Below are 20,814 nucleotides of genomic sequence, written 5' to 3' on the forward strand. Positions count from 1 at the left end.
ACGGCTTCACCTTCACCTCACCTCAGAACTAAGTGCCTTTAACCATCTCAGAATCTGAAGCTATAAACATTCACAATCCTTTGGGACAAAGCAGAACTGCAGAAGACAGCATGAATGAACACGACAGTTCAATACTTTATTATGATTGAACTTCAATACAATTTGTACATTTTATATTGAAATCATATCGTGATTCATGTCAATGTTTCATTTTGCTTGAAAAAACAAGCTTAGTTTAGTTTTGCTGCATTTTTCGTGTTGACGAAGTACACTGTCAACTCACAAATATATAAATACTTAGTTGTTATGATGATTTTTCAAAATCGCCCGATTTTGAGAGCTTGTTAAACGTTGATTACCCGTAGTTTAATAATTAGCCCAATCGACTTGCATCAAATGTCGATTGCTTTCAAGATGGCGGACTATTTCAGTAGGAATGCCATGTTGTTTCCAGAGCTTCTGAAGCTGTTTGTAGCGTTCTTCGCACAAAAAGAGCGGGTTTCCGCGTCTGTTGGAGATAAATATACGCCCGTTTAAACCTGCAATTATCCAAACTGTTCTTCCTAACGGTGCTGTAAGGATCATCTCTTATTGATCCAGTGTTACTACAGGAGGAAACCTAAACTAAACTAACTTTATTTATACTGGATAGCTCTATCAGTTCTAAACTGTTCTTCCTAGAGGTCCAGTAAGGATCATCTCTTATTGATCCAGTGTTACTACAGGAAGAAACCTAAACTAAACTGACTTTATTTATACTGGAAAGCTCTATCAGTTCTAAACTGTTCTTCCTAGAGGTCCAGTAAGGATCATCTCTTATTGATCCAGTGTTACTACAGGAGGAAACCTAAACTAAACTAACTTTATTTATACTGGATAGCTCTATCAGTTCTAAACTGTTCTTCCTAGAGGTCCAGTAAGGATCATCTCTTATTGATCCAGTGTTACTACAGGAGGAAACCTAAACTAAACTAACTTTATTTATACTGGATAGCTCTATCAGTTCTAAACCGTTCTTCCTAGAGGTCTAGTAAGGATCATCTCGTATTGATGCAGTGTTACTACAGGAGGAAACTTAAACTAAACTAATTTTATTTATACTGGATAGCTCTATCAGTTCTAAACCGTTCTTCCTAGAGATCCAGTAAGGATCATCTCTTATTGATCCAGTGTTACTACAGGGGGAAACCTAAACTAACTTTATTCATACTGAATAGATCTATCAGCTTAGACTATCAGACTAGAGGTCTAGTAAGGTGTAGTCAACTTACTCATGGGTTGAAAATGCTTAAAAACAAAATTTTGTCCTACCTCAACCCCGGATCATTTTCACCATAAGCGTCAAGATAGGGCGATGGGTAGAAACAGCCCTTGCCAATACCATTCACAAGTAGAACGATACAATCTCGTACACGGAGAAACATACCCACACCAGCCCCACATGTTTGTGCATGTGCTGTGCACGAGCCAACATGCTGATCACCAATGGTCTCTTTACAACACCACGCTTCGCAACAAAGCCATTTCCCGCAGATCAGACATTTCGCAGGCACTCGGTTCTCGTCCCCAGAAAATACTGGGCAACTGGGGATAAAGAGGAACACGATGTTCACATTGTGGACAATCGGCTGCACGCTTTTCGCTGTTCTCAAACTTATGTAACTAAGGTTTCGATAAAGATATTCAAAAAATTAACAAGTGTTACGTACTCATACTGTGATGCTTGGTTTATTAACTCGCTGTAGTTGTGTGGAAGTTGAATTAAAGTGTTCTGTTTCAAACTGTAGAAAAAAATATGATTAAAATATTAAAATATTGGACTTTTAGACGCTAAAATGTTCGATGAAAGAAAAATGTGAACCTTTCAAAATTTTCCACAGTTTCATCTGTCTTCTGATTTAGGCACCATCTGCAGAAGAACACATAAAGAATCTCGTTGAAACACTTAGTGCTTCTATTCCGGGGATTAAATTCCGGGGATTAAATTTCAACTCTCCTCACCTTCCTACAACTTTCAATACATCCTCATTCGTGAATGTCTTCTGCGTGTCACTCCAGCCAAATATTTCAGTCAGACTTCTGGGTACTGCCAAATATTCAGCCAAAGCTTCGTATTCTTTTTCAGCAGTTACGAAATTTTCTGCGAAAGCAAAATATTTATTTAAATATTCACTCGCTTGTTTTGTTTTACTGGACCTCGATAAAGAGCAGTTTAGAACTGATAAACTTATCCGATATAAGTAAAGTCCTGACTCGTCACTAACCTCTCAGAGCGAGGGGAACTCTGGTGCTATTCAAAGTGTGAAAGAAAATTGCGCAACATCGGAGGAATGGTAACAAGCGGTATCGCACGTGCAATAACAGTCGGTGGGGATTGGAATGGCTTGAGGGCTCAGTTGATGGACTAAAGATACAATAAAAATAAAGTTAGTTTAGTTTGGGCTTCCTCTTGTAGTGACACTGGATCAATAAGAAAAAATCCTTACTGGACCTCTATGAAGAACAGTTTAGAACTGATAGAGCTATCCAGTATAAATAAAGTTAGTTTAGTTTAGGTTTCCTCCTGTAGTAACACTGGATCAATAAGAGATGATCCTCACTGGACCTCTAGGAAGAACAGTTTAGAACTGATAGAGCTATCCAGTATAAATAAAGTTAGTTTAGTTTAGGTTTCCTCCTGTAGTAACACTGGATCAATAAGAAAAAATCCTTACTGGACCTCTACGAAGAACAGTTTAGAACTGATAGAGCTATCCAGTATAAATAAAGTTAGTTTAGTTTAGGTTTCCTCCTGTAGTAACACTGGATCAATAAGAGATGATCCTTACTGGAAGAACAGTTTAGAACTGATAGAACTATCCAGTATAAAAGCATAATTTTTTTCACTCACTTGCACAATTTACGCAATGTTCTCCAGAAATTTGCTATTTCATCAGCGATAACGACATCAGAATCATCGTAATCGTCCATTTCATCTGTAGTAAAGGTCAGTTTCAATGTCAGGGTTGGTAGATTTTATGAATAAATAAGCCAAATTTATTAACATAACATTCGTTTCCTTTGTTTAAAACAAAGGAATCAAAGTACCGCCAATAACAATGTTTGGCTTATTTATTCAGAAACGTACCAACCCTGTTCAATGTTTAAAAAACAAAAAAAGCGATATTCAAGTTTCTGTATAATGTATGAAGATGCCTACCAGAAGGAATATCTTCTGATGTCGTAAGGAGAATTTGGACAATCCTGGCAGCAAGCGCGAGATGAAAGACAAAACCATCCAGTTCAGCAGAAGAAAAACTGCTTCCATCAACCGACTGTGACGTATCACTGGCTGTGTCGATACTGGGCAAGGAGAACCGCATTTTCACCTAAAATTGTGGAAGCATATTTTGCCAGAGCATAGAAAAGTGTCCACTAGTAACGGGCCTCCTTTGTCATGCGCATTCCTCCGTGGGTGTCTATAATAATATACTGTAACTAGGGATAATCAGAAGAACGTTTACCATCCAATCGAAGAGATCAATCTCCATCATTGATCGTTGTTCCACAGGAAGATTCTCAGCTGCAGCCAGCAGAGAAAACAAACGGAGACAATGGCTGACAACATCATGTGACTTGCTGATTGAACTCGCCGAGTTTGCGACGTAAACTAACGATCTCAAGATGTCGATCTAGAAGTAAACAAAATAGAAAAATTCACATCATTTGTGATCTGTAGAAAAGGTAAAGAAAAAGAAGATAAGAGCTTCAGTTTCAGTTTCAGAGGAAAGCACAATTCCATACTTCACGTTTGAGATCATTTCTAACTATTCCAGTGGATTGCTCTCTTGAGCTGTGTTCTTTAAAAACAGAAATCCACAATAAGGCGATGGTCGCTCTTATATAGTTAAGGCACGCAATTCCTAATAAAACATACCAAAACATTGAATAGTATAGGCACAGGTTCCCCAAACCATTAACGCTACTCTGTTGTTATCATCATCAGGTTGAACATTCAAACCAAACTGAAAAATAACCAAATATGGTCGTTTATTTAAACTGAAAACTACTGGAAAGCAATGGAGGTTTCAGAAGCTTTACTTCCAATCAATTTTGAAGTACAACTTAAAACGGAAGAGTAAATACTTCTACAAGCTTTGGGCATTAAAGACTGTATTTAGATTTGAGAGAGTTTGCAATGTACCGTGTAGGCAGCGCGGGTGAAAACCGTAATCATCGATTGCATATTCGTCGATAGCAGTTGTCTGTAGGAGAATATTAGATATTGTTAACGTAGAAAGTAGCCATTCATCTTGAATAAATGATTGTTAACGCTGGAAGAACAGCAGACATTCTCACCTTGTAGGGGAATACAAAAAGTGTTCCATAAAAGACGACGAACTTACTGATAAATATATTGAAGAACTCTCCCTTTCAGGGTTTTGATAAATCCACCTAAAAATGAAGAGAAGAGATTATCTAATTTGGCTCATTCTTTTGACCCGCGATGTGCAACAGAATTGTCCCTCACCTTCCTCTTCTTTGCTTTGACCAAATGCCATCAAATCTTTTGTAAATTTTGATTGTATTTTCCGGAGGGTCACGAGCCAGGACACATAGTTAGAACTGCTGTAAGATAACATCAAAAAGCACGCCATGGTTGATGTTTATAAAAAAGAGTATAAACAAAAAGAAATCACTAAAGTCGCCCTTCTCCGACAAAAGCTAACTATTTCTCCCTCCCGATAAATGAAGATTGCAATTCGTAAGTCGTAGGAAAGGACTCAGGGCCCAGGGGGACACCTATAACGACAATCATACCTACCTTTCATCTTTTGTGACAGTTGGGGCCATGATTGGCAGGACTGTGTTACCAAGCCCCGAACATAATGGACATAGAAATTCCCTCTTCGTCAGATCAAATGTATTTCGTATTCGAAACCTGATCGACAAACGATCGGTGGTTAATATCGATTCAAAAAACCGCTGCCAACAATCACCATGCATTACATGACCACAACTGCACACATGTGTCCCGACGCGTTGATCCCTGTATGACACTAGAGGATCCGCTTCATCCCCCTCGTCAAGGGTTTGGTTATGGTTGTTGGACAACAACGTCGACCGCTGTACATACGCCGAGTATACCAGCGGTCTTTCGTCCGAACTCGGATTCTCTTGGCATAAAATGCAAATAAATTGTTCCCGAGGGATAGTGACCGACGGCGTACGATTGTTTCCGATCGCAATCACGGCCTGTTCCGAGGATGATGCAGCTGTTGAGTCGGTTTCATCAAGCTCTGAATCCTCCAAACTGAAACGGTGAATTTTTTGTTTTTTTAGTCAAAAGAAACATTTTAAGACGGTTAATCCAGGAGCGATTAAGCCACACAGTAAAGATGAAGTTTATTCTGTGGGGATTATGGGGAAACTCTTGCAGTAAAACAGTATCAGAGTCGTTCATTCTTACTCTGTTTTTGTTGACAAGTACAGCTCAGAATTCTGGCGAATAAACGCTTTCTGCATATCAGACATTTGAACCAATATTTTTTCCCGCCTTTCTTGGGCGAGCCGTTGTCTGCTAAGTTTCTCCTGATCATGTGACACCGTTTCCGACACGTCCATTGGTTGAGAACTTTGGATGCTTGACTCGGCAAAATAACTCTGCTCTGACAGCTCTTCTTTGAACTTCTACATAAATCAGAAATCCATTGGAATCAGAAATCAATCCAACCAGAAACGCAGCTTGGATACCTTAATTTCGTACTCATGAATTGTACAAATGTGAATTGGTAAACTGTTCCATCTCATTCGTGTTTTCTAGTCCATGATAAACTACTGAGGCATGTGAGGTTTCTTTACCTGGATCGTCCACGAAAGCAGTCCGCTGTGTAGTTCAACAATTGAGTTTCCTTGCAGAGTTTCTATACACTCAAACAGCGAACAATCCTTGGGAACTGAGAAAGAAGCGATTAGTTTCGTCGAGTTTAGATAAATATATTTGAAAAAACAATCAAATAACTCACAATTGTTGTTTTGTTTCGTGGCGGCGATGACGAAACCAAACGATTCTCCTTTGCATCTTTGCCGTTGTTCTTCGTGCAACGCTAGGCCAATCAGATGCAAAACCTTCAAAATTTACAGCAATGAATATAGTAAAGAATGGTCCTTGTTTCGACTTCAGCGAAGAACAGTTTAGAACTGATAGAGTTATCCAGTATAAATAAAGTTAGTTTAGTTTAGGTTTCCTCCTGTAGTAACACTGGATCAATAAGAGATGATCCTCACTGGACCTCTAGGAAGAACAGTTTAGAACTGATAGAGCTATCCAGTATAAATAAAGTTAGTTTAGTTTAGGTTTCCTCCTGTAGTAACACTGGATCAATAAGAGATGATCCTTACTGGACCTCTAGGAAGAACAGTTTAGAACTGATAGAGTTATCCAGTATAAATAAAATTAGTTTAGTTTAGGTTTCCTCCTGTAGTAACACTGGATCAATAAGAGATGATCCTTACTGGACCTCTAGGAAGAACAGTTTAGAACTGATAGAGTTATCCAGTATAAATAAAATTAGTTTAGTTTAGGTTTCCTCCTGTAGTAACACTGGATCAATAAGAGATGATCCTTACTGGACCTCTAGGAAGAACAGTTTAGAACTGATAGAGTTATCCAGTATAAATAAAATTAGTTTAGTTCAGGTTTCCTCCTGTAGTAACACTGGATCAATAAGAGATGATCCTTACTGGATCTCTAGGAAGAACAGTTTAGAACTGATAGAGTTATCCAGTATAAATAAAATTAGTTTAGTTTAGGTTTCCTCCTGTAGTAACACTGGATCAATAAGAGGTGATCCTTACTGGACCTCTAGGAAGAACAGTTTAGAACTGATAGAGTTATCCAGTATAAATAAAATTAGTTTAGTTTAGGTTTCCTCCTGTAGTAACACTGGATCAATAAGAGATGATCCTTACTGGATCTCTAGGAAGAACAGTTTAGAACTGATAGAGTTATCCAGTATAAATAAAATTAGTTTAGTTCAGGTTTCCTCCTGTAGTAACACTGGACCTCAAGGAAGAACAGTTTAAAACTACCCAACTATAGAGCTATATAAGCACACATCAGTCTTAATAACAAACAGTATCTTCATTCACCTGATGAAAGATCCTGTCAGTCCAGGCCTTAGGATTGCCATGTTTGATCCTCCAGAGAATAGCTGTGAGCATGTCAATCATCTTTTTACAGGTCAGCAGGTCCACGATGCTGGAGTATTGAGGCAAGAACTCAACTGGGGCCGGCGGAATAAACACTGAAAGAAAATTATGAGCAATACGATACAATGATTAAAAAAACAACGATAATTTTCCTCTAGGTGTTTCCACACACATACACATACCTGCTGGTATTCCTTCTTCTTTGCATCGCTTTCTCATTTGATCTTCAGCCTTTTAAAAAGTAATTTAAGACAACTATGAACTAACAGCTAAATTTTGACGTTCAACACAATGTTTGCACGTCGTCAGAACGAGAACAAATGAGGCATATTTTCTCATTTCCTAGGTTTTCTGAAGTACACAGCACATCAAAGATGCAAATCTCTCTCTCAACTTTCACTGCAAAGTCTTAACAATTTTCATGTCTTTGTTTTGACCAAAGCATTATCATTCCTCACCTTAGATAGCTCATTTTTATCGTAATGGTAAAAAAATGGATTAAACTCCGATAAGAACTCTTTCTTCACTTTGTACGTTCCTTTGCTGGACAGACCAGGCTTCCTACAGCACACAAACGCGGTTAGAAATATGTATTGTGGTTTATAGAAGTGCAAAAACGAGTTTTCATAGGTTGGATCTGAGCCAGAGAGTGAATATAATCTCACATACTTGAATGTTGCTACCGAGGCAATGACGTCATCTATCTTTCCACGGCGTTGATACTAGAGACGAAAAATAAACAAACACGAAAAATATCAATCTACTTCCCGGAGTGGTGAGGGCGGGTGGGGGGTTGAGAGGTCAGGGAGATGCCTGTAACAGAAGGCGGTGGTTGAAAGGGTGAAGGGATGTCTGTAAGAGGCTTGTTAAGTGGAAAAACTGCCTCGTGCTGTCTCACCTCCGATTCTGACAAAGGTAGACCCCGCATGAGTTCACTTCTTGACAAGTTTCCCAAACACAATCTGTGAATGACTTCTCTTTTCAATTCAACCTCGTTCTCAACCTGACCAATAGTACTGTCGTATCTTTCTCCTGTAGCAAACAACAAGAGACACGCTCTTTATCACTGTCGATATCGATCTGTGATTTGATTCATGCTATATGAAGTTATCTCAAAATATATTAGCTCTAGAAGAGTCACTCTTAAATGATAGAACTTTCCAGTAAAGTTTAGTATAATTCTCACCTAAAATCATGATCAGAAGATGAAGGAAATCGCCAGCTAATGAAAGATTTTGGTTCAAGGCGCTCTATAGATTATTTAAATCAATGAATATCGCATTAGTTTAGTCTTTCAATTTGTTTGACGTGCATGAAAAGTTCATTCATCGCAAACCTCGTCAAGTTTGTCGTCAACATTGTAGCTGTGTCTATATGAAAATAGAACAAGCTTTTAACAACGAGAGTTAAAAAAATAGTTTTGATATCACAAAGTGCACTCACTTTGACCAAGGATGGAGCTTGAACATTTCCAAAACAACCTGAAGGAAATATTCTTTGTCCATACACGACGCCAGAACCTGAAGGAATTAATAAAAGTTGCTTTGCGTAAAAGCATCGCTTTTAAATTTCTGGCAGTGAAATCACGATTTAAACTCCGTTACCTGCATCATGAAGATGTCTTTAGCATACATTTCCATTTCTCTCCGATATATATTGATCTAAAAACAAATATATCGGCGATGTTTGACAATGACAACACACAAGTACTCTGGCATGCGACTGAAATACAAATATATTTGGTGCCGAAGAAACAGTAAATACGTTTATAAAGAGTTCGTTACCTGGTGGAGTAGAGTGTAACCGTTCCTTTTCCACATTCCAGCTTTAACTTGCGAGACAAACACCAGAACTTTCAAAGGGAATCCCATGTACATGAGCGCATCTTCATCTTGCTGTAAAATCGTTAATTTTATGAAGACATATTTACGGTTAAGAAGTAGAATAAAAGCGTTCTCAACTAGACGGCAACAAACCTTGATTTCCAGAACGTTTTTAATATTTATGGAATGTTTTTCGCAGCATCCAAGCAAACCTGGAAAAATAGAGTTCGGTGTATATCTTAAGATATAGCTACAAAAGTTGATAAGATTTAGTTTTCTTCTGCATGCATGAATGGTGTACTCAAGATTTTATCGCAAGCCTACCTGCCAGAAAACGAGGGATTGGAATATGCATTGAAACGTTCTCTGAAGCAACATCGAAGTCGAATACCTTTATGCCTTTTTTCCATCCTAAAAAAACAAAAAGACCGATAGTCTTTTAAAATGTAGCGAAGTAGCTAGTAGCCTCTACGAAGTAGATTAATTAATACATGTACTGTTGTTTAGTGTTGTTGTAGTAGCTACATTGGATTAACTGGACCTCTAGAAAGACGGGTATAACGTCTTCCACAGGTAGGAAAACTGTATGGATACGTAATTTAGTTAAATTATTTTCAAAGCTTGCAGTACCATGGGTTTTCTTCAGTTTAGTTGAACCATCACGTTTTCGAATGTCCTTTAAACACTCCAAAGTCAGTTTAATAGCTTTAAGTAACACATCTCGCTGAAGAAGAAATTGAAAACACAATGATTATGTTGAAGTGACGTGAACTGGTTTGTTGGCGAATAAGATGACTCACATTCTCGTCGCACCATTGAAGTATTAATGGCACAGAAACAGTAAAACGCATTTCAAAATCATAGGAGCGATGCCATTCTTGTTCCATCTCAACATGGACACCAGTTGCACGTTTCATCATACCCATTCCCTTGAGAATAAACGAAAATGAATGTCTTTTTTTAATGAATTTTGTGTATTTTTAAGAACTTATTTGAAGCACTGCCACAGCGATCCTCGGTTTTTATATTAACAGCAGAGTAAACACACCTGGAAACGTGTCAACATTGATAAGAAAAGTTCTAAGAATCTGTAAAATTTGCATTTTAAACCATCGCTCCATTCGTTTGGTTTGTTTTGAACAATGTACCTTGGATGAAAAAGAGATAATGTTAGTTACAACGTAAAACGCGAGCGAACGGACTAAGCTTGTTCTCAAAAGTTCTGTATTTCTCACAGGCCAAACAGAAATAAAAAATATAGATTAGGGAATGTTCGAGATGTTATCAACACTAACCTCAAATCATGTATAACCCAGTACAACCGCGTTGATTTGAAGCGTTCATCTTTGTTGAAATCAAACACTCCATTATCTAGAGATAATGTTAGACACACACTGGTCAAATTTTTCTTGTAAAGAAACGATATTTTTTCTCTTGCATTTCAAGAGTATCAAGAGATTTAAGGTCCCGTTAATATAAAACCTTATCGCGCTACATCGAAGCAGGTCAACTTTAAGAGTAATAATAATACTTCACTTTTCAACAAAGGTTTGGTTTTTTCCAAAAGCACTTGTATGACTGTCTCCATTAAGTTGTGATGAACGGACAACATTTGCACCTGAACAGATTAAGACAACGTCCATTTAAACATTGGATGCGAATGATTTCGTGAAATTACCATCGTAAACGTACCAAACTTGGTACTGTAAACAGTTGAACTGACATTCCAGCCGCCTAAAATGAACATATAAAAGTTTAATTTTAGACAATTGAACTTGCTAATAAAATGTTAAACTTTGCCTCAGGGTGATTCTCTGGTCACACACAATGCTATTCTATTTTGTTACGTGCAAAATATGAAGCCTGAAGAAACAGCAATGTCATGTGTGTGACCAGAGAATCACCACTTACCGATATTGCATGATCTTGATCATCATTGTAGTAATCGTCAATAACACCTGGATAATTCTGTAGGATATATTTCATTCAAAATATTAGGAAATGAGAGAATGATTAGAGAAATTTTATATGACACAGAGTTAACTGTAAGACCTTTGTAAACTCAATAGCAAGTGCTTGTTTCCCAAGTGAGTCTTTGAGCAACCTTAAAAATAATTCAAGATTTCAAGTTGAAAGATCTAATGTAATTCATAAAAAAGAATTCTTATGAAAACCAGAGCTTATATGTACAGAGTGTAGTCAACGCTCAACATACGTGTTCATAAACAGCTGGTGATTGTGAAATCTTGCAACTAAAACAGAAATATACTCAAGTTAAGAGTAACATCGGATGTTTCAGAATATAATCCTGACATGTTAACAAAATAATATGTAGTGATTGTGAGCTGACAAACACAATAGCCTTCCCCTCCGGTATATCCTGGATGGTCTTTCCTATATCTGCAGTTAAAATACCTTTCCATAGTTTCCCATCAGCTTTAAGTACTCTTGTGAGATGACAATCACCACAAGAACTTGTTGTACTTAAAACTGAATGAAGTCTCCTTAAACTGTCTGGAAATAAAATTACACACCTGCTTTAGAACAGTTGTAATAATATATAGTATTACTATGGTAATATATATATATATATATATATTGTATTTAGTGACATGACATAGTGATTTATGCAATCTACCTGATTCTTCAGTAAGACTATCAAGCCATTTCATCATCTTCAACGCCATAAGTTGACATGCAACAGTATATAGATGAGCTGTCTCGCATCTCAGAGGCCCGTGCAAGCTGTCACTAGTATTTCTCTACAACAGAACACAATGTAAACATTGTCTTTAGTGCTGTAGTACCATCATGGGGATTAATCAATCAATTTAGTCTGGGCAAAAGACTGAAAATATAGTGATCTCTTCTCAGAGATTAACAAGTTTCCTGGAAAAGTTTGCTCTGGGAAAATACAAATATAAACACATACCTGAACAGACTCAGAGACACGGGTAGAGTTTTCCAATGAACCAATGTAGATACTAGAACGGCCCTAGAAAAGCAGTAACATAACTTAATTAAATGCTTTGAATAGAGATTGGCTGCATTTTACGATGCAACTATGAATGTACCTCACGATCGACAACTGTAGCAAAGTCATTTGCTAGTTTTTCTGTGCAGGAATCACGAGGAAGAGACTTCTGGAGGGCTGAAATGACCTAAAACAAAACAATTTTTTCAAGGTTTGGGTTAGCAGCTGTGAGAAATAACAAAATGCAATGGACCAAAATTATATTGTATATTGCTTCAAAGATTTCACTTACACCCTGAAAAGTGTGACTTTCATCATTATAAAGCATTGTAACATGCGTGTTTCCATCAGGAGGGCTAAATAAGGAAAAATATCATCAATTCGTGAAAAATCCTGGCCCATTTTAACATGTTTTGAAGGTAACACAGTTACGTACCTTGTTTGTATGTCAGATAATAATTCTTCCTCGTTGATTTCACATAACACATTTACACAGAAATCAATCAAAACATTGAATAAACATCTCGCACGTGATAAAAAATCTTCTGGAAGCTTTTTCAATGGATCCTGTAAAGAGAAAACTATCATCATATGGTCATGTTGAGATTATTGTTGTGGTATGGTGTTTTACCTCATCAGCAGAGTCTTCGGACTTTACGCTGTGGATTTTACATGAGGCGCCTTGTTTCCAGGCCTCCTCGTCACCACAATCACAGCAACCTCCTCCCGAGGAAGTGTTCAGCTAAATATAAACACACAGGTGTTAGTGACATTATCACTGTTTTCAAGTTGTTTCCAGAACTTTCCTGCTGGACCATTCCAACCGCTGCAGTTACTTTACGCTAGGAAAATCTGCAATTACCCGATAATTGTGGTCTTTGTGAATACCATTCCCAAAACATGTCATACAGAGAACACATGTTGCATCAATGGCACAATCCCTACAAAAATAAAATTATTTATACTGTGGAGAATTTTGTTGTTTCCCACAATTGGTTTGAAGAAGTATTTTCACGCTTTTGTTTAAGATATTTTTATTTTAATTCTAATCTCACTTGCTCGCACGCTCTCTCTCTTGCTCTATCTAATATGTCAATCAAGTGTCAGTTTTTGTTCGCTCACGAATTAACTTGTTAACGATTAACTTGTTCCCTTGCTAATAACAACTAAGACGCTACTAACATTCACGACACACTCCCCCTATTTTTAAACATCCTAAATATAAAAATATGAATATAAACTGTTTTACTGACTGTTATTAGATTGTCCCAGTCACTTCCAGTCGTTTGTATAACTCATGCATAAATGTTAGTCACTTTCATTTTCAAGCTCTTGCATTCGCCGAATATTCACTGTTGCCTCAACCGCCGCTTTCCGCTTTGGCTTAAACTCTTCAACTTCGGGATTCAGTGGTTTTTGTTCCGAGCCCCTTTCATCACTGTGTAACTCCATTGGATAAAGAAACTGAATAGGTCTTTCTAGATAACTTTTGCCGGCACGAAGTCTCACCGCCCTGACAATTCCATCTCTCCCCGGTATTAATCTTTCCACGATTCCGATCTTCCACGTTCCTCGATTCTTTCCTTCTCCTTTGATAAGTACCACATCACCTTCTCGTAAATTTCCGCTTTTCCCGTTATGTCGTAAGTCGTGTCTTTCTCGAAGCGCTCTCATGTATTCATTTCGCCATCTCCGCCATAACGCCTCTTTACATTTCTTCAAATATTTTGCTCTTTTTCGCATATCACCATCTTCAATTTCAGCACTCGGAAGTTCCAATAAATAATTGGCTTTACCCAATATCATCAGGTTAGGCGTGAGAACAGGTAATTGCACGTCATCTTCGCAATACGTTAATGGTCGATTATTGAGTGCTATCTGGATATCTAGCAACACATCCTGCAACTCCTTGTAGGTGAGTTTTGCAGAACCAACAACTTTGTACAACGAATTCTTTACCAACGCGACCATCCTCTCAAACATACCTCCCCACCAACTTGCTTTACTCAGATTAAACTGCCATCGAATTTGATAGTCGTGCAGAAATGCGTGAAACCTTTCATCTCGGGTTGCTTTCTTAATCCACTTCGCCGCAGCATGAAAGGTCTTACCATTATCTGAAATCATCTTCTTTGGTCTACCGCGAACCGCTACAAACCTCTTGAAACTTGCCAGGAATTCCTCACAACTCAAATCAGGTAAAAGTTCCAAGTGGAGCCCTCTTGTTAAGGAACAGGTGTAGATAAGGATATACGATTTCTGTTCATTGTTCTTGTTTCGATAGTAAATAGGGCCAGCATAATCTACACCAACGATTTCAAATGGCGTCATCCCTTCGGTTCTTTCTTTTGGTAAATTACCTTGAGGTGGAGTTGGTTCATGCACTATATGGAACCGCTTGCAACCATAACAACAACTGAGAACTTTCTTCGCCAAAGTTCGTAATTTAGGAATCCAGAATTCTTCACGGACTTTGCTCATGATCAGGGCAACTCCCCCATGCAGGGTCTTCATATGAGCTTGCTTTACGACCAATTCAGATAATACATGTTTTGCTGGCAGATACACTGGATATTCACCTTGGATTCGTCCTTGGCACACGTATATTCCCTCGCCATTCTTTTGAAGATTTAATCTGGTAGAATCCACTTTGAAGATCTCAAGTGCTTCGCTCTCGGATTGTGCGCGTTTAATCAAGAACTTCATCTGCTTCTGTGTTTCTTCGGTCACTAATGGTCCGTTGACTTTCTTGCCACACACGAAGTTGTCAATAAATCTCGTGACCCAAGCTAAAATTCGAACAGTTTTAGTCAGACCGAATTTCTCTAGTAAACAATCGATGAAATCGGCCTCTTTCTGAATGGTAACTTTCATTACTTCTCTCATCATTCGACTTTCTGACTCGGACTTCTCGCTCGGTTTGATCTTTACTTGCTCCGGCCATTTTTCAGTTTCACTCAACCAACTAGGCCCTTTCATCCAGGTTTCATTCGCTTGAAGATCTCGTGTTGTACCTCGACTGCCGATATCTGCAGGGTTTTCCAGAGTTGGAACATACTTCCACTCGATTTGCTTCTCGGTGATCTTTTTCACTCGATTTGCTACGAATTGCTTATAGTTACCCTGTCCGTTAATCCACTGTAGACAAACGGTCGAATCGCTCCACGCACAAACGCTTATCACTGGAAGATGACTAAGAACCTTTCTGACATTGTCAATAAGATTGCAGACCATATGACAACTCACTAGTTCCAATCTTGGAATTGTTAAATCTCGCTTTGCCAGTCTCGTTTTGGACACTAGCAGCCCTTGAGAAACTAGAGCACCCTGTTTGGTCACAACGTAGACAGCGGCACAACATCCCAGAATACTTGCATCAGCGAAACCATGAATGTAAATCTCGGTAGTGACGACTCTCTCTCGAGGGATACTTCTTGGGAAGGTTAAACTGCCTGGTAATCTATCTAACCACCGCTTCCATCGATCCTTCAGATCTTTAGGTAATTCAGCATCCCATCCGAGCTTACGATCACATATATCACGGAAGATTACTTTAGCTGTGAGTAAATATGGACTAGCTAAACCCAGGGGATCATATACTCTCGCCATTGTTTGAAGAACTATCCGTTTGGTCATTTCTACTTTCTGCTTTGGTAGTGATACAGACAAAGTATCCTCCTTTTTGTTCCATCCCAGTCCCAGGAGCTTGGTCTCCGATGGCTTAGTTCCCAAAGTTTCTTTAGCAAAGGTAGATTCTCCGTCTTCCACGTTGTCACTCTCTAACTCCGCAGCATTAGAATGCCATTTGTGCAAAACAAAGCTTCCCTCGCTGAGAATTTCTTTGGCTTGCTCCTTGAGTACTACCGTCTCCTCTACTTTATCACCTCCGATGTTTATGTCATCAACATACGTTCCTTCAGATAATTCTTCAACACATTGTGGATAGTGCTCTGCATACTTCTCGAGATGAACGTTCAAAGTCCCTCCGAGTAAGAATGGGCTTGGGCCTAGCCCAAACATCGCTCTGGTCATACGATACACCACCATCTCTTTGCATTGTAGATCGTTTATCCATAAAAATCTCATCGCATCTCGCTCGTTCTCTCTAATCACTATTTGTAGGAACGCTTGTTTTATATCACCAGCTAAGAGAATAGGTTTAAGTCGATTACGAAGTAGTATGTCAAGGATTCTTCTTTGGAGTGGGGGACCAATGTCCAAGCAATCATTCAATGATGGGGATTTTTGATCAGCTTTTGCCGAAGCATCAAACACAATTCTTACTTTCGTAGACTCGGCTTGCTCTCGTACTACCGGTTTGTGGGGAATGTAATGCTCTCGGCTCCCTTCAGGTTTCTCAGGCGCAATCTCGACCACTCCATCTTTGAGTTGATTTTCCACTATATCATGATAAGTCTTCAGCAGTTCAGGCTGTTTGTCAAGTCGGTTGAATAATGACTGAAATCTCCTCTTGGCTACAAGGTAATTGGTCGGCAGCTCCGGATGGTGAGCCTTCCATGGTAACGATGTCTCATATCGACCGTCCTCTTGCTGAGTAAGCTGTTCTTTAAATTCTCGATACACGCTCCCTTGATCTCCTTCAACATGGTCTTCTAATCCAAGCACGTCCAGACTACAAAGATGCATGTAGTCTTCTTGGGAGCTCTTGGTAAACATCAAGTAGGAATGGTTCTTCTCTCGCCCCGGTGACATGATAATCCATCCCAAAGCAGTTTTCTCAGCGATTGGCATCCCATCGTTCCCAACCTTAGCAGGTACAGTTGTCTTGATTCTAGACATATCACTGGCACCTAGGATTAGATGCACAGGTAAAAGTGCTTTCTCATCAATATCATTCATATGTACTCCTTTAAGGTGTTCATGGGTTTCAATAAGTTCTTTATACCTCGGATTTGGCACTTTCATTAGCACATCCTTGTCGATTCGATTCAGTTCACATGACATCTTGAAATTGCCATCAACAGCTGCAATCTCCACCTCATAAACATCAATCTTCCTTGTTGTTGTTTGAAGCATCATCTCTATTGATTTAAATTCTTGTCTTATTGGCTTTTTTCCATTGCTTTAACAACGTGCTTGATGCAAATGAACTCCCAGACCCAGTGTCTAAAAGTGCTCGACACTTTAGTCCTCCCATCTCTACCACCACAACTGGATAAACTACATCCTTCCCACTAGGTTGACACAGCAGTTTTTGATTTGCGTTTAGTTTATCACAAATAGAAGTGTGATGCCTTCTCTTGCAGTTGTAACATTGGCTCCTACTTCTGCAATCACTTGCTCTATGCTTTTCGCCAGTGCAGTTGAAACACCGGTGCTTGTCGCTGAGAATTTTCTTCCGGTCACTGACATTCACCACTTTATCACATTCCACAGATCTGTGATCTTTGCTTTCACAATATACGCAATGTTTAGATTGTTCCTTTGTTAACAATAACTTATCTCGCTTACCATCTTTCCATGAAAATCCATCTTTTTTATCACTTTGTTGTAATGGGTTTCGCTCAATCCACTGTCGTAATGCCTCAACTAACTCCGGGAAAGTCCACCTTTTCCAATCTGATGAGGTTCTCGTTAAATCAGCTCGAATGCCTTCTAATTTATCCAACGTCATCCTTACATTTCCTGCAACATCCCCCAATTTTCCGAATGCTTCAAGAGCTTGAACATGCCCCAAAAGACTGTCATAAAAGTTGTGTATCTTTTGTTTTGATACGCCAGTAATAGTAGGTAAAGACAGAATTTCTTGAATATGTGCATTGACTACCTCGCTTGCGTCACCATATCTTTGCTCCAACATCCTTTTCGCTTTTGCATACCCTTCGCTATTCAGTGGTAATTGATCAATTGTAATTCGAACTTTAGGTACAAGATGTTCTTTTAAATATGCAAACTTTGCTTCGTCTTTCATGGGAGCTTTATCAATTTGGGTCTCAAATAGACCCCAAAACCGAACCCAATCTAAATGAGTTCCTTGAAATTTCGAGATTTGCAGCTCAGGCAACTTCGTTTTAACCCGCTTCGCAGCAGCTAATTCTAGCTTCTTTTCCTCAAGAGATAACGCAAACTCTTCTTCTCTTTCACGCTTTGCCAATTCTATCTCTCTTTCCTCATCTCTAATTTGAGCTCGTGCTTCTGCTTCTTGTCGAATTTTCTCCCGACGCTCAATTTCCTTTCGTTTTCCTTCGTCGTCTAAAAGCTTATTATTTAACTCTTCTATAACCTCCTCAAATACGCGTAACTTGCCTTTGTTTTCGTTTGTCCACTCGTCAATAACTTCATCTTCTTGGCCCGCATCAACCTTCAAGCCTTGTATTAATACAATCAAATCATAAGCTTCGTCTACTTTGGTTTTTAGTGTTGTTTGTTGTCGTTTAATCGCTTCTATCGAATTCCCTCTCAAAATCTCGGTTGTTGCTCGGTTAAAATATGATAATTTTCGCAATACTGACTGGAAGATTCCTACTTTCGTCTCCGTTTCATTAGATAAACCCGACTGCTCTTGTGCTTCAAGATCAATTCGTTGACTTTGTTGTCTCGTCACCGCCATGTCACGCTCGATTTTTTAGTCAAAATACATCCTCAAACCCCGATTAATTCTCGATAAATTCCAAGTCACAAATAGATAATAATCGCCGTCGAAGGTGCCACTTTGTGGAGAATTTTGTTGTTTCCCACAATTGGTTTGAAGAAGTATTTTCACGCTTTTGTTTAAGATATTTTTATTTTAATTCTAATCTCACTTGCTCGCACGCTCTCTCTCTTGCTCTATCTAATATGTCAATCAAGTGTCAGTTTTTGTTCGCTCACGAATTAACTTGTTAACGATTAACTTGTTCCCTTGCTAATAACAACTAAGACGCTACTAACATTCACGACAATACTAGGATATATCAAGTGCTTCATATGCTTCAGAATATTTCGTGCTGTGTATTTACGGAGCAATTATAGAATATTTGGCCAAACCAACTCTTAACAGTGAATGCCATTTAGGACTGCATTGTTTTCTTACTTTAATGCATGAATTGGACTTTCACAGAACAAGAATAAACATGCAGTATTTTAAAAGAATGTGGAAGTTCTATACTCTAAAATTGACCGATACATAACATAATGAACTATTGGCTTGGTATTCTATAACTGTACCGTATTTACACTATGCAGAAGGCCTTGTTTTTATCACAAAATTTGGCTTTAAATTTCTGGTGTCTTCCATGACCAGCAGTTTCACCACAAGAGTTTGTTAAAATGTAAACAGTGAAAGTATTAAAATCAGTATGAATCCTGCCTTCCTTTTAAATAATATACCTAGATATTTCACTTAGGCACGATCGTCCTTGCAAATACTTTATTTTTACCTGCATGAATACGTCGGTTCGCTGTTTTTAAATACTTTGCCACAAATGGTAGGTGGGCTGCTGAGTTGTGATAGCTTTACGCGGCCCTGACGTGGTTCCTCTGCGAACAAAAACCACTCGATTGCGTCGATAACGCATCGTTGAACCAAGGAATCCTTCAGGCCAATAACAAGAACGGGATCTCTTGTGATGATGCACGATTTTACAGCAGCTTGTTTAAGGCAAGAGACAACATTCCTCTTCAAAACATTTTCCCGTTCTTGCGAGGGGGTCCTTTCGAAAACACGACGCCATTCGAGACCGATGGACGCGCTATTCTCTTCCATTATCTGCGATTTGTACTTCTAAAGCATCCACATTGTCTTCTCATATCTATTTGTAGAAATATTCGTGTAAAAACACAACATCTTTGTAAATATTCGATATTTTTATCATTTTAATTTCATTTTGTAACACTGTTATTATTATGTTATTAAAAACTGATCTCTATATTATTTTGTGGCCACTGATCTGTATATGCTCAGTGTTGGCATTTTAAAAAGAATATCAAAACACTCAAATTTCTCGCTAAAAACACTTAAAAAACGTTTAGGCGTTTAAATCTTGACATTTCCAAGCGAGTGCCTTATTAGTCGTTTTCTGTGAATATACTTGTTGGGGACGCACCCCCCTCCCCGAGACCAGGAAAAGCTTAAATACGTTAAATTTATCTTTGCTCTCAAGGCTTGCCACTGTAGCTGTTCGTCTATGAAGCGCTAGGCGTGTGGCATACAGCCCACTCTGTTTCTCACTGAGTCGTAACGGTTAGGTGCACATACATCAAGGTCTGGGTGCCGTAGTGCATCTCCATCTTGGCCGGCCGTTAAGATGTGGGTTATTGGGCGTATTCGTCATTTTCCGGGTAATACGACCATGATACGACCGTGGTCGTATTCGTCATTTTCAGGCCAATCCGACCATGGTCGTATTCGTCATTTTCTGGCCAATACGACCATGATACGACCATGGTCGTATTTGGCGGAAAATGACGAATACGACCATGGTCGTATTGGCCGGAAAATGACGAATACGACCATGGTCGTATTGGCCGGAATATGACGATTACGACCATGGTCGTATCATGGTCGTATTGGCCAGAAAATGACGAATACGACCATGGTCGTATCATGGTCGTATTGGCCGGAAAATGACGAATACGACCATGGTCGTATCATGGTCGTATTGGCCGGAAAATGACGAATACGACCAGGGTCGAATTGGCCGGAAAATGACGAATATGACCATGGTCGGATTGGCCATTTTCCGGCGAATATGACCATGGTCGTATTTGCCATTTTCCGGCGAATACGACCATGGTCGTATTTGCCATTTTCCGGCGAATATGACCATGGTCGTATTTGCCATTTTCCGCCGAATATGACCATGGTCGTATTTGCCATTTTGCGAC

General features: G+C 38.9%; 1 protein-coding gene across 1 annotated transcript; it reads right to left on the bottom strand.

Moving 5' to 3' along the window:
- Positions 1-170: 170 nt before the first annotated feature.
- LOC114519925 (E3 ubiquitin-protein ligase UBR2-like) lies at positions 171-19,825 on the bottom strand. The gene is made up of 48 exons (XM_028540104.1): positions 19,368-19,825; positions 12,851-12,929; positions 12,620-12,730; positions 12,425-12,555; positions 12,281-12,344; positions 12,089-12,175; positions 11,947-12,009; positions 11,653-11,776; positions 11,430-11,528; positions 11,230-11,266; positions 11,067-11,118; positions 10,926-10,982; positions 10,707-10,748; positions 10,551-10,632; positions 10,310-10,385; positions 10,063-10,162; positions 9,815-9,943; positions 9,645-9,738; positions 9,339-9,425; positions 9,168-9,226; positions 8,976-9,086; positions 8,796-8,852; positions 8,635-8,711; positions 8,528-8,561; positions 8,378-8,441; positions 8,090-8,223; positions 7,861-7,913; positions 7,650-7,752; positions 7,374-7,422; positions 7,132-7,286; positions 6,006-6,108; positions 5,842-5,936; positions 5,450-5,670; positions 4,805-5,293; positions 4,511-4,608; positions 4,386-4,434; positions 4,184-4,244; positions 3,917-4,004; positions 3,784-3,839; positions 3,504-3,671; positions 3,200-3,368; positions 2,891-2,975; positions 2,265-2,404; positions 2,002-2,140; positions 1,862-1,909; positions 1,710-1,781; positions 1,312-1,584; positions 171-508 (listed from the first exon to the last, which is right to left on the bottom strand). Exons 1-48 carry the CDS (start codon positions 19,691-19,693, stop codon positions 367-369), a joined length of 5,232 nt encoding a protein of 1,743 aa, XP_028395905.1. The 5' UTR covers positions 19,694-19,825; the 3' UTR covers positions 171-366.
- Between the last annotated feature and the right edge of the window lie 989 nt (positions 19,826-20,814).

Source organism: Dendronephthya gigantea, unplaced genomic scaffold (genome assembly GCF_004324835.1).
Source record: "Dendronephthya gigantea isolate DGI-Jeju-01 unplaced genomic scaffold, DenGig_1.0 000015F, whole genome shotgun sequence".
Lineage (NCBI taxonomy): Eukaryota > Metazoa > Cnidaria > Anthozoa > Malacalcyonacea > Nephtheidae > Dendronephthya > Dendronephthya gigantea.